Raw genomic sequence first — 16162 nt, 5'->3', positions numbered from 1 at the left:
TTCAGTCAAACTTGAGAGGAAGAATAAAGAGAGGTAGACAATACATTCAAGACTAGTGTAACCAGCAGATGTCACTAGAGAGCAAACTTTAGCGGGACACTAGGAATTTGGCAGAAATTGGAAGATTTGTCTAATGCTCCTACTCTCTGAGTAGCCATACCTGGTTATAACAACCGCTCACTTTTAAACCAAGAGACAAAAGCAAATCTCCAGTTTCAATTTAAATTCTACCTTTTGAGAAGTTTATCAAAAATTATTAATAAAATCATAACCACAATTTTTTTATGCAGTTAGCTCTGGAGCCCTGGGTTAGAATAGATTCTTGACTTCTAGGATAGGGTACTGGTTTATTGACTTATTTTTGTTCTGTGGATCCCAGATAGTTACTGTAGTTCTTCATTTTCCCCTTGCCTGGAACAGAATATACAGAAATGCAGCATTAAGCATTCATGGTCGACTTTGAATTTTTTAAGAATTAAAAAAAAATCAAGATAAAGAAAGAGCTTAAAGAAATAGTAAGGAAAAAAATCACACAGAAGTGGCCATTAGCAAAAAGGCATCAGGGAACATGGAGGTCACTTAGAGAATAAAACCTTCTGGAGCTTTCTTGAATTTTTAAAGTGATGGTGGCAATAGAGTCAATCAAAGTTCTTTGTTCATTGATTGAAAGCTATGTTCTGAAGTCAGTCTTTTTCACTTAGTCCCTGGTTCTAAAGCATACTCTTCGAGATACCTGCAGGGACCTGATCACCATGGTGCTGATGCATCCGCTTCCTTCTCTACACTCTGTCTCTCTCCCACAGGCAGATTGGTCTTCCCCTCTGCTCTATTTCAGAGTGATTCTAAGTTCAAAAGCTCCCAGTTTGACAGAACTCCACTGCTCAAACTTCAAGATAGTCTAGTTTTTCCAGGTTTGGGAGTGAATACTATCCCTCTAAAAACAGGAATTTTTAAAGTGTGTTTGTGTGTGTGTGTGTGTGTGTGTGTGTTTCATACTCATTTCAATTAGAGATCAGTGAAAATAAAGGTGTAGGTTTTTTTCCTTTTTTTTTCCTTGGGGGGTCTGTAGACTTCAGATTAAAAACTCTTCTAGAACCATTCCTACTATGACCCTAGAAAGTTTCAGAACTTTTTGTTCATGGGGACATCTATCCAAAACTCAAATAAGTATCCTGATGTGCCTGCATTATTTGTAAAGATTCCCATATAACTTTGGAAACTGACCCTTTTTTTCATTTTGGAGTTGCAAATGCAATTCATGAGGAATCTTTATTGGGGGTTTGGTGAAGCAGAGGCAGAGGGCATAGGTTCAAGTGTAAAGGGATTTGAAACTAAGGATAATTTATTTCATTTGTCTCTATTCTCCTTCTGCTGACACACACCATGTACTATGGTTTAGGGTCCCAAACACCAATTCTCAACTGCAGTCAGGGAACCAACTACAAACAAGAATTTCTTCCTGCTTTCCCCCATATACTCCTGTATTTAAGGAAGAAACTGGACATTGCTTCTAGCAAGGGAAGTAAGTATATAATAAATGTTTGTTGTTGTATGGTATCCTACCTTTCTTCCACCTTTGAAATGAGACCCAATTATTCACATCACATTAAGTGATTGATGCAAACTCCTGGGATCAGAAGTTATTTTTCCATGACTCGAATTAGCATTCTCTTTCAGACTCCAAACATTTCAGCCTCTCTGGATTACTAGTTCTTCTCTGAAGCTCATTTTCTGTTTCTAGTCTTTCCATTTGCCCAAGTCATGTTCCGTGTTCTTATCTTTTGTGAAGGCTCAGTTCTGATACCCCCTCCTATGAAGTCTTCCTTGACCCTACCCCACACCCCAGTAGCTAGTGCTCTGTCTTTATTTGAATTATCCTGTATCTGAGGACATCATATATTCTTTCCTAGCATCCTCCCCAGTAGAATGGATCTGCTCTTGAATTTAGGGATTATGTTTTTTGTCTTTGCAAACTGTTTGTCTAAGTACAATACTGTGCCTTGAGCATTAGTAGACCCTTGAAAAATACTTATTGAATATATGATAGACTCCAAAAGCCCACATCCTTTTCAGTCCTAGTAACTTTGATTTTGGCTTGGATTTTTGATCTAGGGTCTGTGGATTCCTTGGGTCTCCTTGGTTGCATTTCATAGAATCTGTGTATTTGGATAGGGAAGAAAAGTTACATATCAGTTTTTCACTAACTTCTAATGAAAACATTATTATTCAATTATTTTTTAAAAATTTTAAATTTTATTTTAAATTTAAAAATATATAATCTGAGAGGAAGTTCCATAGGCTTTGTCAAATTGCCAAAACGTCCAATGTATACACATCAAAAAAACGTTAAGAATCTTTGCTCTAGGATGCATGCATTCTTGGGGTGTGTGGTGTGTGGCTGTGTATGGGTGTGATGTGAAATTTATGACTTTAGTCTGGGGTTTGAGGAAAGGGGCCCAAGACTGTCTGGAGCTGGATAAAGTGATGCAATATTTTGTAAGTGGAAGTAGGGTGTGGAACTGATAGAGGAAAAAACAGAGATCAGTAGAAACCAGAGAAAAATGATTACAAGACACGCACAGGGTCAGCAAGAACATCTCTGTTTAATGATACAGTTGGGTCTGGTTACAAATATCAGAAACCTACAAAAGGACAGGCAGTTACAGGAGAAATCACAGGAGGCTGGGACTTAGGTATCACAGCCACAGTAGCAAGGTTTCCTTTTGGGGATGATATGGGAGATACAAATTACCAGGGGGAAACACAGGGATCCCAAGGCCAGGTTAGCCTTGGAAGACAGAAAGACTCATAGAACTTTAGACTGGGAAGGGACATTGAATCACCTCATCACAAGGGGTATGTAAGGAGAGGGAGGGGGTCACTTAGGCTTCCTCTCTCCTCCTTGGTTGAACGTCAGATCTAAAGGAAAGTTCTAAGACTATAAATTGAAGGAAACCCATTCATCTCGGATGTTCCCATGTCCTCTTTTCATATGGGAGCCAGTTATAGAGGCTGCTGGGTCTCAGTTATTATCTTGATGACTAACTCACTTGATTTTAACCTTCAAATGTATCTTCATTGTGATTTCATTTTGTTGGATATGGGAGGTAGGTTGGGATAGATATTTGAGGTCTTTCCCAAATGTCATTGTCAGCACTTGGATATTTAAGTCCTTGGGGCTCACTGTAGCTCTAGAGCAGTCTAGCAATAACTAGGTAGCCCCATATTTCTGACACCCACCTGACTTGAACCTCTTGGAGCTTACCATGAGCAAACCATTGACTCAGCTTGACTAGAAAGGAAAGTCAATGAGTTGCCAAGCCCTTATTATACAGTTTTATTTATGTGTGAAGGTGCAAAGGAAGAAGATGGGGATCAAATTCAGAATAAACTGTTGGCTCTCATTCTGAAGATGGGCCTGCTTCTTACCTCACTTTTTCCATCTTTGAAATGGACTTGAACTCATCTCACTTTCCCAAGGGTAATGAGCCCTAAATGTTTTTCTGTGCTTCCTGCTTCCATGGAACCTTTCTCTATAGCTTTATTCCTCATCTGAGCCTGGCTATGAACCTCTCCCCTTAGGACACATAAATGGACAGAAAAAAAAAGAAACAGAGGCTTTAGTATGTGCCCCTAGGCCCAAGGGCCTGCAGCTGCAGGTACAGGTTATATATAAATATATATAATGTATATATATACTGTATATATAATATATTTTTATATGTGGTAGATGTGCGTGTATGATACTATAGATATGTCATGTTGAGACCTACATGCTGGTCAGGCAGATAGAAACAGTGGCTGGTTTATTCTTGGAAAGAGTTACAAACCCTGCCCTGCCTGTCCGCCGGTCTCTCAGCCTGGTCTCTCTCTAAGAGGATAGAAAAGCTACAAATAGTGGGCTCAGCTCTGTAGGGAGGTCCCCTACCAACCTCCCCAACAACCTCCACCAAGTGAGCCCCAGAGCTGCATTCAGCATCCAGATGGCCAGGGCCATCTCCCAGTAGCTCTAGGGTAGCCAGAGTGTGATAGTAGCCTTACTCTCTGGAGAGGATTTCCATTCTTCCAGCTTCCTCAGCACCCAGGTACGAAGGGACAAGTTGGTCTTTGGAGCTTGGCCTTCTGCTTAAGGTGCTGCCAGGGAGTGGGAAAGGAGGGAGTGGGATATTATGACCTAGAAGAGGGCAGTGTGGCCGGTGGACTGTGGAGAAGACAAGAGAAAGACATGGTAAGGTTAAAGATGCAAAGGGATCTAGGCCTTGCAACTTAGGAGAGGAGATCTGTGCATACATAAAAACATAGACACATTTCTTTTATAAAGATCTACTTCAACTTTTACATATATATATATATATATATATATTCTCTGTGTATGTATGTATTTATGTTTATAGGAACACTCATCATACACCTATAGATCCCATACCCATATAATATCAGCTTGTACATATATTTGTCACCCACATATTTATTTTTTAACTCATCCACCTATAAATTAATTAATGAATTAATTTTCTCCTCCTGTTCCTTCTTCTCCTCCTCTACTCCCCCCTGCACTTCCTTTTTCTAGCAATCAGCTCTAAATGACTTGCCAGAGTCACACAGCTAGTAAGTATCTGATAGCAGACTCAGGCCTTCCTCATTTTAGGGTCAGTGTTCTATCCATTGTACCACCTAGCTAAGCTGCCCTTCTCTCACACAGTTAAACACCTAATATATGGATTGACTATTGTACAAATAAGACACTTCATTGATTGGTTCCAGTCATTCTCTTAAACTGCTCCTCATGCCTAGAATATTCTCTCTCCTCAACTGTTACTACTGACCTCCTTGGTTTCCTTTTAAGTCTAACTATAATCCCACCTTCTTCAGAATCTTCCCCAAACCCTCTTAATTCTATTGCCTTCCCTCTGTTAATTATTTATCCTGTATATAGCTTGATTTTGATAGATTTGCTTGCATGTGGCATGTAGATTGTAACTTCTTTGAGGACATTGCCAATGAGACATATTTAGTGATAGACTGATTACCACAAGTGCAGTCCAGTTGAGAAAAACTGGTCCTAAACCAGGTCCTGCTACTTTATACCCTCTGATATCTTTTCTTTAGTTCTCTGGTTCCCGAACTCCATCCCAATATTTTAAGATATTTAGGCCTCTCCAGGAGTCTGGGGACCTGGTCTGTCCTCCTGCCAAGAGTTGGAGGATGCATGACAGGTCAGATCTGCGAGGTTATGACCTAGGAATTAACCCTTGACTCACCCAGTCTAGACCTCCTAGTTAAGGAAATTAGGAGTGAGAAAAAGTTGGTAGAGAAATGAAGAGACTGTCTAGCTTCCCAAAATTCTTTTGTTCACATTACTGTTATATTCAAGTTTGAGTGGGGAAGAGGGAACCTCGCTATGGCTTAGGATGGGGGACAACTGGGAAAGAGGCTCTCCGGACAATTCTCACCTACTTCCTTTCTCTCTCTTGTTTAGAAGTGGAGATAGAGGGACTAAGGGGGAAGATTTTAGCTCTCCAAAATATTTCTCAGATTGTTTGGGGTTTGGCAAAACAGGAGTCCCTTGGGATGACTGGGGTGAAGGGAAGGGAGGACACAGGGTGTTAAGAAAATGTCCTCCATATGTTTCTGATTCACTGGTACTGCACAACAGACTGTTTAGCCAGCTCTGGCTGTGGTATCCAAAAGCTCTCTCCAGGCTCCTGTAAAAAAGCCTTTTCTCTGGAAGCAGGAAGTCTCTCATATCCGAGCTGTAAACAAACTCTGCTGCCTGGTGATCCTACATAAGGATAGAGTCAACTGGAGGACAAGCCCCTAAATGCTCCAGATGACCTTTTTTCGGGGGGATCTTCAAACTTTTCCTCAGGCCACTGCAGCTATCCTTCCCTCAGGACAGTCCCTATTCTTCCCCAAGCAGGTAAAAATAGCCTTCTTGTTTTCCCATTTATCCCCAGAGGCTGACAGACAGGGACAAGGGCCAGATGTGCACATCTGCAGTCTTCTTCACTATGAGTGAGTCCAGGTTCCAGCAGATTCCACTCCAGGAATGGTGTCAGAAAGAACAGTGAGGGGAGGGGGAGGTGAAGGAGGAGGGAAGGAGTAGAAAGAAAAATCCACTGCAATTTCTCATTCAGTGAGACAGGAAGGCTGGGAGATGTGGGGGGGTGGGTGGGTCAGAAGGCTTGGACTCTGTATTTGGACTCCAGGGACCTCCCTGGGAGCAATGTCAGGGAGGAAACTTATGGAGTAGGAGTCTAGCAGGCTCCCCACAATGGTGGAAAGCCGGGGGAGGAGAAGCTGTGTTTTCCATGGGAAACTCTTGGGAATGTTTCCCCCAAATGTGTTTCTTGAATTGTTGGCTGACCCCAGGCTAGCTTTCTATGCCTCTACTTTTTTCTGCTCATTTTTTCTCTTCTCCCCTCAACTCCTGGGACTAGCCTTCTTACTGGAGCCTCTGATGACCAAGTTGTTCTCATCCTGTATGTCTCTAAGTCATCTCCACTGGCCACCGCCTTGCCCTTCCCTTCCCTTCTTCCTTCTCCACTAGAGACACTGTGACCAGTTCTGGAAAGGAGCCTGGCTATCCTCAAACTTGCCACAGAGATAACCTCACAGAAGGCCAACTACCTATTCTAACCATAGATACTTTAATCCCAGGAGTGAGTGGCTTTCCCGTCACATACCTGTTAATATATAGTGACAAATTTGTGTGTGTGTGTGTGTGTGTGTGTGTGTGTGTGTGTATGTGTGTGTGTTGGGAAAATGCATATGTATACATATGTATGCTTGTGTGTGTGCCTGTGTGGTCTCCATATGATTTTACTGGCTTTAACCCATGTCAAAACAGAAATTGGGAGTACTGAATTAAAAAAACATCCCCATGTGATTTGTGTCTGGGGAGGAAGCAGCCTTTGCTGGCTTGATCAGAACTGGCTCCAGTTCTGATGAGCTCCTTTCCTGCTAAAATTCAAAGAGGCGTCTCTGTCCTTTGGCTGTCCATAGTCTCAGTAAGATTCTATACTCCTTAGGGAAAGGAATCTCTAGCCTGGAGGTCTCTCTGAGGGATACTGTACTGGGGCCTCACTGGAGGTCCTAGTGTAGGGTAGAGAGCCTGGGAAACAGGGCTAGTTGAATTAGGTTTACAAGATAGGGAAAAATAAGATCCTAGGTCTCACTTTCCTCCTACCAACTAAATCAAATTCCTAGCCCTACTTACCCTGAAAATAACTCTTTAACTTTCTCCAAGTTTTTCTGGAACCTAAAGACACCCAGAGTTAATAGAAAATAATGTATATGTGTGTGTGTGGGGGGGGTTACTCTGCCCACATTCTTGCCCTCCTGCTCACATGTTGGTGGTGGGGAGCTGCTGCACCCAGCCCACTTCCTTGTAGGCAGCAGTCACATGGCTGTAGATGAGGCTACGCAACTTGGACCAGGCTCTCTGTGTCTCAGATGGGAAGTCATTAGCAAACTCCTCAGCAATCACCTCCAGAATGACTCCAGAGAGGATCTGGGGATTAAGGAAGTTAGGGATGAGTAGCTGTCTCTCTACTACAAACCTCCCTTCATCCCCCTTAGTACACAGCAATCTCTTGTATCCCACCATGGATAAACTTCACTAAGCACCTAAGTTAACAGAATTTCTTTAAATTCCAGAAAAAAAGATCCAATCAGGCATCATGCTCAGGAAAACTCTATGGAGTATGGGAAATACAGTGGTATATAACAAAGTATGGTCTTTAAACTAGAAGACCTGTACTCCATTCCCAACACTAATTGGTTATATGACTTTAAAAAAGGAAGTCTCAGTTCTCCCATCTAAAAAAATAGGGACTCAGATTAGATGGGTCACTAAGGTCTTTCCTAGCTCTAGGAGATGATGACTACATGATTCTGGGAAGACAGTGAGTCTTCCATCCCATAGGAATGGAACAAAGAAGTCCTGACCTTCAATCCCAGTACACTTTGTTTCTCCTAGTGACTTTTCTTGGTCCAGAGCTGGTTTGAACCATCTCTCAATGTCCAGTGAACTGTCTCTACCCAAGAGTTAGTTCCAGAATCTCAACAGTTTAATGAATAAATAGCATAATATGTTCTTTTTTTTTAGGTTTTTTGCTAGGCAAATGGGGTTAAGTGGCTTGCCCAAGGCCACACAGCTAGATAATTATTAAGTGTCTGAGACCGGATTTGAACCCAGGTACTCATGACTCCAGGGCCAGTGCTTTATCTACTACGCCACCTAGCCACCTTGAATAGCATAATATGGACAGAGAAGAGGTGGAAAATCCAGAATGATGATAACTTCTCCCCTCAAACTCCCAGAGACTCTTCCCATGGATGAAGAGAGACTCGGTGAAGAGAGACTCTTCCTATGGGTGAAGAGATACTCTAGGCAACTCTGGTTGGCAGAAACCTGAATCCAGGAGATACTAGAAGCTTTAGATAGCTGTATCTGCTGAAGATTAGGGCATACCTTGAAGTAGACTGGCTCCACCTTGTGTTTTAGAGCATGGGCTTTGCCCACCAGTGCCAACACAGAAGACACTTTGTCAGGGTCATGCAGATTTTCCACCACAGTGTTGAGGGCACCCATGACCCGACGGGCATGCTTGCGCAACTGAGGGCTTCGTTCCATCTCCAGTGGCTCTTCCAGGTGTTGGAACTGACTGAAATATTGTTTAGCAGAGGGAAAATTCACAAAGAACCTGGAGAGATTAGAAAGGGGGGGGGAGAGAGAGAGAGAGAGAGAGAGAGAGAGAGAGAGAGAGAGAGAGAGAGAGAGAGAGAACAAGAGTTAGTGGGAGTAAGAGAGAGATCTTACCATTTGCCCTAAGGCACAAGGATGGGGAGAGGGTAAAGGATACTTCTTTTGAGGGGAGAATAATTCCGATCTGCTGATTGTAAAAAGAGACCCTTTTGGGGGCAGCTAGGTGGCCAGTGGTTAGAGCACCAGCCCTGGAGTCAGGAGTATCTGAGTTCAATTCAGCCTCAGACACTTAATAATTAGCTGTGTGACCTTGGGCAAGTCACTCAACCTCATTGCCTTGCAAAAAAACCTAAAAAACAAAAAGGGATCCTTTCATTCTTGGATTTGCAGTCCCCATCACTTGGCACATTACCCAGTACAGAGTACTTATTGAATGAATGATTGCCTTCTTCTCACTATCTTATAGAAGGAGATAATCTCAATTCTTTAAGAGAAGACCCCTTCATTAAGGTTCATCTATTATCTTTTCTATTTCATGCAAAGAATATTATTTTCTTCCAACTAAATTGCAAACTCCATGATGGCAAGAACCTTTATTCTTTTAAGATTTTTCAAGGCAATGCGGTTAATTGGCTTGCCCAAGGCCACATGGCTAGGTAATTATTAAGTGTCTGAGGTCGGATTTGAACCCAGGTACTCCTGACTCCAAGGCCGGTGCTCTATCCACTGCGCCACCTAGCCGCCCCAAGAACCTTTATTCTTATCTGAACTTTTTAATCTAAGCCAGTGCCTACCAAAGTGTCCTGTTGAATTATTTCCAAACACTTTTAACTTTAGTTCAGTTTCATGTTCATTTCTGCCTTCCTGCTATGCTTCAAATTGAATCTCTAACTCCCTATCCCCCAGTTCTTATCTTTTTTCTTCTTCTTCTTCCTCTTCTTTCTTCTTCTTCTTTCTTCCTCCTTCTTTCTTCTTCTTCTTCTTTCTTCTTCTTCCTTTTTCTTCTTCTTCTTCTTCTTCTTCTTCTTCTATCTAATCCATTCTTAACAACCCATATCAAGCTCATAATTGGTTGATTTATCTTCATTATTTTCAATGTATTATCATATATTATCACAAAATTGGAAATTCCCTAATGGGAAGGCAACTTCCTACTCCTAGTCTCAGCCTTTTCTAATATATTCCAGATCTTTTAACTTTCCTAGAACATCCCCTTTTTGTACAACACACCCAGTTCAAAAACGTTTGAATGAACTCAAAAGCTTACCAAAAAGATGAATGCAGAAAACTATCTTTGTATGCTATTAAAAACAGAAAATAAAATAAAAAAATCAAAACCAAAAACACTTGAATGATTTTCCATTGCTGGGATTTTGTACAAATGTATTAGCTTGACACTCAAGGCCTTCTACAATATTGCTTCTACTCACCCTATAACCTTCTCTCCCATTACTCTCTTTCCTAAACCTTTCCATTCAAATCAAATTGATCTGCTTATTATTCTCCAAACTGGATACAAAGCATGCCCACCTCTTTGAATTTCCCTTTATCTGCAATACCTCCCCCCCTCCTTGTTTTGCCCTTCAATTCCCTTTTACAAGAACTTTGTCCTAATGCACCTGCCCACAAGAATCTTCTGTCCCTGGATGCCTATAGTAGTTAGTTTTCTATCTGTCCTATTTATATGGTAGTCATTATTTGCTACCTTATAATATTTCTCAACATGTGTCTTTTCTCCCTAGATTGTAAATTCTTTGAGAGTAAGAGTCCCAAGGCCCTACCCAAAGGACAATTGTAATTGTTTATTATAATGTTAAAAATTCCAATGACTAGAAATTACTTTGTATCAACTCTGTATCTTTTGTATTTAATTTTTTATTTACATGTTACATCCTTCCCAATTCCTCCCTTCAATCAAAAGTAAGTTTTGTTTGGATGGCTTGGATCATTTTGTTTTGGTCTTTTGATCTCTAGGGCAATGCCTAGCACATAGTAGGTGATTAATAAATGCTTACTGAATTCCTAAAATGAACCCTTAATACATATTTGTTGAAAATTATGTAATGGCATGATTAGAGGGAGAATGCATAAATGAGTCACAAGAGATTGAAGTGTTCATTGAATTAAACCTCTAGAAATTCTAGCTAGTATACAAAGACTAATTTTGTTAATATAGGCTTTAGTTAATTAAGTGATAATATATCTTAACCTTTCTCATTGATAGTAGGGAATAAAACCTTTTCCTATTACCTTCAAGATCTGTTTTGTGGAAATGAGTTTACATCTGGGGAAAGACAGGTATAGGAAAAAGAATAACATATAAACAGAAAATAAATATAACATAAATAACTCTAATGCTATCAACAAACACTGAACTTGTTCTCAAAGAACTCACAATTTAATTGGAGAGATAGCTTGCATTCATAATAATAAACAATGATAGAATAGAGAGCAAAGAATGAGTATCAAATATGAGTTAGAACCAAAGCAGAAAATATGCCAAACCAGCTTTGAGCCAAAGGGTAGAATCAGGTTTGGTTTTGCTTTTGTGGGGAGGCAGCATGATTTGGACAGTGACTTAGGATTTAGAAAAATTTATCTTTGCGGCTGACTCTAGACAAATCATTTCAAAAATTTCTTTTCAGATTGCTTTTTGTACATTAAAAATGAAGGGGAATACTCTCTATATTAAAGATACACAATGAAGATAAGTAAAAGATGGATATCAAAATGTCTTAATCATCAGGAGAATCTACATTTGAGCTAAGGCTCAGTTGTTTTATTTTTTAAAAAAAATTATAAATCATTATTTTTTATTAATTTTAGATCATACTTATCAAAGTCCTGGGTAACAGTGTCCCTACTTTTTGGTCCTTAAGGGAGACTAGCCTAACCAAACACACTTCTGTCTAGCTCCCAGTCAGTGCCCTCCCAAGTGTCTCCCTCCTCAACCACTCTTGTCCCCCAACTCTTATGAGGAGAAAAGGCTAATACAAATAGGTCCACTGGAACTGTCATCTCCCTGAGACAGCTGGGCCTACCAAGAGAGCCCAAAATAGGTTTCTCTGAGAGTGAGGGGGAAGGTGTCAGAGTTACAACCCAGAGGGGAGCCTCTGAATAGCACTGGGTGTTCCCTCTTTGCTTTGCCTGTAGAGTGTGTAGAGCCCTGACTTGGGTAAAATAGTCCCAACAGAAGATTCTTCACCCAAAACCCCTTTAGGTGTGAAGTTGGAGAACTCCTGTTTTCTCCCATCCCATCCTGCCCAATGACAGATGAAATGAAAGCTGAAGGTTCAGAGAAGAGTAAATGCCCCTCTTTCACTCAGTAGTCACTAACTGGGAAAGCATCAGAGGGTGATGAGTGTGGAGGACAGAATGGGTTTCTGTCTCTTTTACTTTCTCTAGCTGAGGAGAGTAGCTCTCAAGAGTTTCAAGGAGTTACATTTATGACCCCAACATTTTAATGGTGTGCTTGAGAGAAGTAGAAAGAGGAGGTCTCTGAAGGAAGAAAAAACTGGAGACTTTTAAGAGATTAAGATAGATCTTGTCTCAAGTCCCAGATGATTCAACTTTTGACATATCCAACTCAGACAAAAGATCAGGATAACTAGTTTGGAAATAGGGAAAATGAGGTAATGAAACAGAAGACTGGGTCAAAGAAATTTGTAGCTCATCCAATTTCTCCCTGTTTCTGGAACTGCTTGGTTTCCTCTTGGCATGGCTCTTTTTAATTTTGAACTTCCCTAAGTTTTACCCTGTGGAAGTTAACATTCATAGCCAGCTGGAATTCTGGTCTTAGAATCAGGAAGCCCTGAGTTCAAATTCTGCCTTGGAAGCATATGTAGTTGTGTAACCCTAAGTAAATTATTTCTATCTTGTTCTAAGTTTCCCTATTTTTTAAAATGGGAATAATGATAGCATCTATTGAACAGGTTATGAGTTTCAAATGAGATAACAAGACATCTTGTAGGTGTTAACTATCAACCATTCCTTACCTTTTAAGATACCTTTTATACTGGATCCCCCCCCCCCCAATTCCTTGGAGCAAAAACCTATCTCTTTTATGGAGACCCATATCAAAGACTTGGTTGACACCAAAATAAAATCAAGGACTCTCACGTAGAGCTATGAGCATCAATCCAGGCCATTGTCCCATGTCCCCAGACCAGTATTGCAGAACCATTCAATTGAACTGAATCTGTTAGAGCAACCAGATTTCTCACATTTAGTTATCTAAGAAACACTTAGAAAGGAGGAAGGAATTATTCATTTATTATTATTATTATTATTATTATTATTATGTCAGACATTGTCCTAGGAATTTTAGAAATAATAGTATCTTTTTTGATTATTAAAAACAACCTTGGAGATGAGCACTCTCATTATTCCTATTTTACAGTTGAGGAAACTGAGGCCAACAGAGCTTAAATGACTTGTCCAGTCTCTCACAGTTAGCAGGTATCTAAAGTCAAATTTGAACTTGGGGTTCCTGACTCCAGGCCCAGTTCTTGTTCACTATCCTTCCCACCTGCCCAATTATTGCCTGCATTATCTATACCACAGTCACTGTTGACCCTAAAGTGGGAATTAAGTACCACAGAAGCAACAGGAGCTAAAGAGAAGATGGGAAAGAATTGGGATTTTTTGTTAGCTTGTTTGTTTTTTGAGTCTCAAGATGCCTAGACATGATACTGCTTTCAGGATTTGGCTTCCATCCCTTTTCCCTCTTCACTGCTCTCTCTCTTCCTATTCCTGGGGTGATTCATCTCTTCATTTAGGAGAGGACAGATCCCCTAAAATCTTGCCTCAGTCATCTGTTGCCAAATTGTGGGCTCAGGTGCAAGTATGTTCACAGGTAGGTAAGAACAAGGTTATTGATGTAAAATCTAGGGCCACATGATGTCTAGTAGATTGACAGCCTATTTGTATCATTCCAGTCACATGCGTAACTGTTTCTGGAAAAGTCAATAAGTCTATTGTGCCCAGATTTGTTCCTCTGTAGTTTCTGGACTGGGTTTAGAGTTCCCTCCACAGTTTTTTTCCTTCCTCCAGAGATCTCTAATTTTATCAGGAGAGTTCTTTTTCCCTTTTACCTAGATATCTAAGTTGTATTCAGGGCATCTTGCTTAGTAGCTGAGTCTGTACCAGGAAATTGCCTGAATGTGTTGGAGAAAGGGTTGCAATCTTAGCATATGGTGGTGTCTGTCACTTTATGTGGAGGTCTAGAAGACCCTACATAGGTAAGAACAATACTATTTCTATGTCTGAGAGTAACACTATATCACTTGGGTAGGTGTGTGAGATGTATAGCTATATAAGAGACCCCCATCCCAAAGGGTGCAGGGTGGAGCCCTTCTGGACAGTAGTTTCCTTCCTTCTCTCTCTCTCTCTCTCTCTCTCTCTCTCTCTCTCTCTCTCTCTCTCTCTCTCTTTCTGGAAGAAGAGGATAGAAGGGATAGAAGGGAATCGGAAGATAGGAAATTTCCTTCTGAAGTGCCTTCCCTACTCTGGAAAACCTGGGACTGTATCCTTGGAGGGAAGGACTTCATAAGTTTGGGGGTTCTTATCTTGGGGATAAAAGCAGACCCAAAAGGGTCATATTTTTTTCAGTTCTTGGTTCTATTCATTTGGTATAGGGATGTTAGAGCTCAGATTGATAGGCCCGAGGGAGGGGAAGAGGGGGAGAAGACTTTGGAGCAGAGTGCATGTGAGAATATAGGAAGAAAATCAGGGTCACTAGGCAGGGATGCTAGGCTGGAATTAGAACTTGACATGCCCTCTGTCCTGTTCTCCTAATCTTTGTTCACTTCAATCAAATGGTCTCTGACCAGGTAGGAGATGTAAACTCCTTCTTGGTTCCTTTCTCAATGATTTTCAATTTTCCCATTTCCAGATTGAAGGGAACAGTTTTGTCCCCATGTGGGGTAGGGCAAATTTAGGGTTTGTTAAATCTTGCTCGAATATTGATAGTAGTGTTGAGGGGAAGAAGAAGGTAAGGTGGGGGAGGGGAGATACTGCTCTGCGTTGGAGGTTCACTTGCTAAGGTCACAGTGGAGAGAGTCCTAAAACAGCAGATATAGTATGCTGTTCCGCAGCATTCTCGTACCTTTCCTTGCTGCCCCCTCCCATTCCAGGGAAATTCCATGCCCTAGAGACTGTGGTTCACCTCTCTCCACCTAGAAATCCACCGGAGGCCCCGAAACTGCGCTGGGTTGCTCGGAGCCAGAAGCTGACCCCTGCTCTCTCCTCACCAAATGCTTTATCTTGGGGTTCCAGGTTGGAGTCAAGGTAGCGGCCGGGCTCTGTCAGGGTTGAGTCAAGGGCCCGGAATGACACTCACCTCACCAGGATGGCCACCCCTACGTCCTCGCAGTTGGCATATAGCCGGGCCCACGTATCCTGAACTGCCTTCCTCTCGGTCTCGGACAGCTCCTCGCTCCCGCTCCGCTCCCTCCGCTCAATCTCCATCTCCCCCGGCACTTTCTCCATGAGCAGCGGGGCTGAGGAAAGCGGCGGCGCCGCTGCAGAGAGCCAGATGGACGTGGAGACCCCGGGCCACCCGGGAAATGCGGTGCGTGCGTTCTGGCTGTGGCAGGGACAGTGTCACTGTCTCTCTCCTCTCCTCCCTTCCTCTCTCTCTCTCTCTCTCTCTCTCTCTCTCTCTCTCTCCTCCCTCCCTCTCTCTGCGTGCGTATATATGTATATGGAGCAGGGGGCGGGAGAGACTAGGGTGGGTGGGGGACCTCGGGGGCGGGGATGTGGTCTGCCGGAGGAGAAAAAAAATCTCCAGCACCACCAACCAGAGAACTGAACGGGCTGGGATTGGACCTGGGGAGTGGGAGATCCGACTCCCGCCCTCTAAGCACTCCCCTTTGCCCAGAGTGTGCTATGTAGGTGTGCGCTGATGTGTCTGGCCGCCTCAGGATGGGTGTCACTCTGTGTGGCTCGTCAGGGGTGATGTGTGTGTGCAAGCGCGCGTGTGCCTCGGTGTGTCCATATGTGTCTGTGAGGGTGTGTGTGTGTGTGTGTGTGTGTGTGTGTGTGTGTGTGTGTGTACTCGTGTGCGCGCACGCCCTCGCGCGTTCGTGCGCGCATCCCTCGCCCCACGAGTGAACTGACTTAAAGTCCAACCTTCACCACTGGCATTTTCCGGCTCCTGCCTCCGCCCAGGGTTTGGAGGGTTGGAAGCCCCTCTTGCGCCAGCATCCTCATCGGAGCCGGCAACCGGCCGCCTGGCTGGCTGGACCCTCTCCTTCCTTCCCAATTTCTTCCCCACAGGAAGATCCCTCGCGCTACCAGACCTCTCCCCCGACCCCTTCCCCTCGGCCAGCTGAGCAGCTTTTATGACTCAGGGCTTTTCTCAGTTTCTTCACTGCCCCTTGGGGGTAGTTGGGTTGGGATTGCCGAAGCTAGGACCAAACTGGAGCGAACAGAAGGTTCGGCTCCCAGCAG

General features: G+C 42.6%; 1 protein-coding gene and 1 long non-coding RNA gene across 4 annotated transcripts in view; one reads left to right on the top strand and one right to left on the bottom strand.

Moving 5' to 3' along the window:
• LOC141514045 (uncharacterized) overlaps window positions 1-16162 on the top strand; it is a 39690-nt gene that overhangs the window by 17465 nt on the left and 6063 nt on the right. Inside the window, exons 1-2 of one of the 3 annotated variants that reach the window (XR_012475935.1) lie at window positions 5741-5920; window positions 14987-15281. This is a non-coding gene — a long non-coding RNA (uncharacterized LOC141514045). Of the gene's footprint in view, window positions 1-5740; window positions 5921-13685; window positions 13951-14986; window positions 15282-16162 lie in introns of those variants that run through there. The other 2 variants (XR_012475936.1, XR_012475934.1) reach the window with 2 other exon arrangements.
• CYGB (cytoglobin) lies at window positions 2588-15371 on the bottom strand. The gene is made up of 4 exons (XM_074224488.1): window positions 15051-15371; window positions 8477-8708; window positions 7350-7513; window positions 2588-4201 (listed from the first exon to the last, which is right to left on the bottom strand). The coding sequence occupies exons 1-4, from the start codon at window positions 15197-15199 to the stop codon at window positions 4168-4170; spliced, it is 579 nt and encodes a 192-aa protein (XP_074080589.1). The 5' UTR covers window positions 15200-15371; the 3' UTR covers window positions 2588-4167.

The sequence above is a fragment of the Macrotis lagotis genome, chromosome 2, assembly GCF_037893015.1.
Source record: "Macrotis lagotis isolate mMagLag1 chromosome 2, bilby.v1.9.chrom.fasta, whole genome shotgun sequence".
Classification (NCBI taxonomy): Eukaryota; Metazoa; Chordata; class Mammalia; order Peramelemorphia; family Peramelidae; genus Macrotis; species Macrotis lagotis.
The sequence above is the reverse complement of the archived record's forward strand: the minus strand, read 5'-3'. Positions and strand labels throughout refer to the sequence as shown.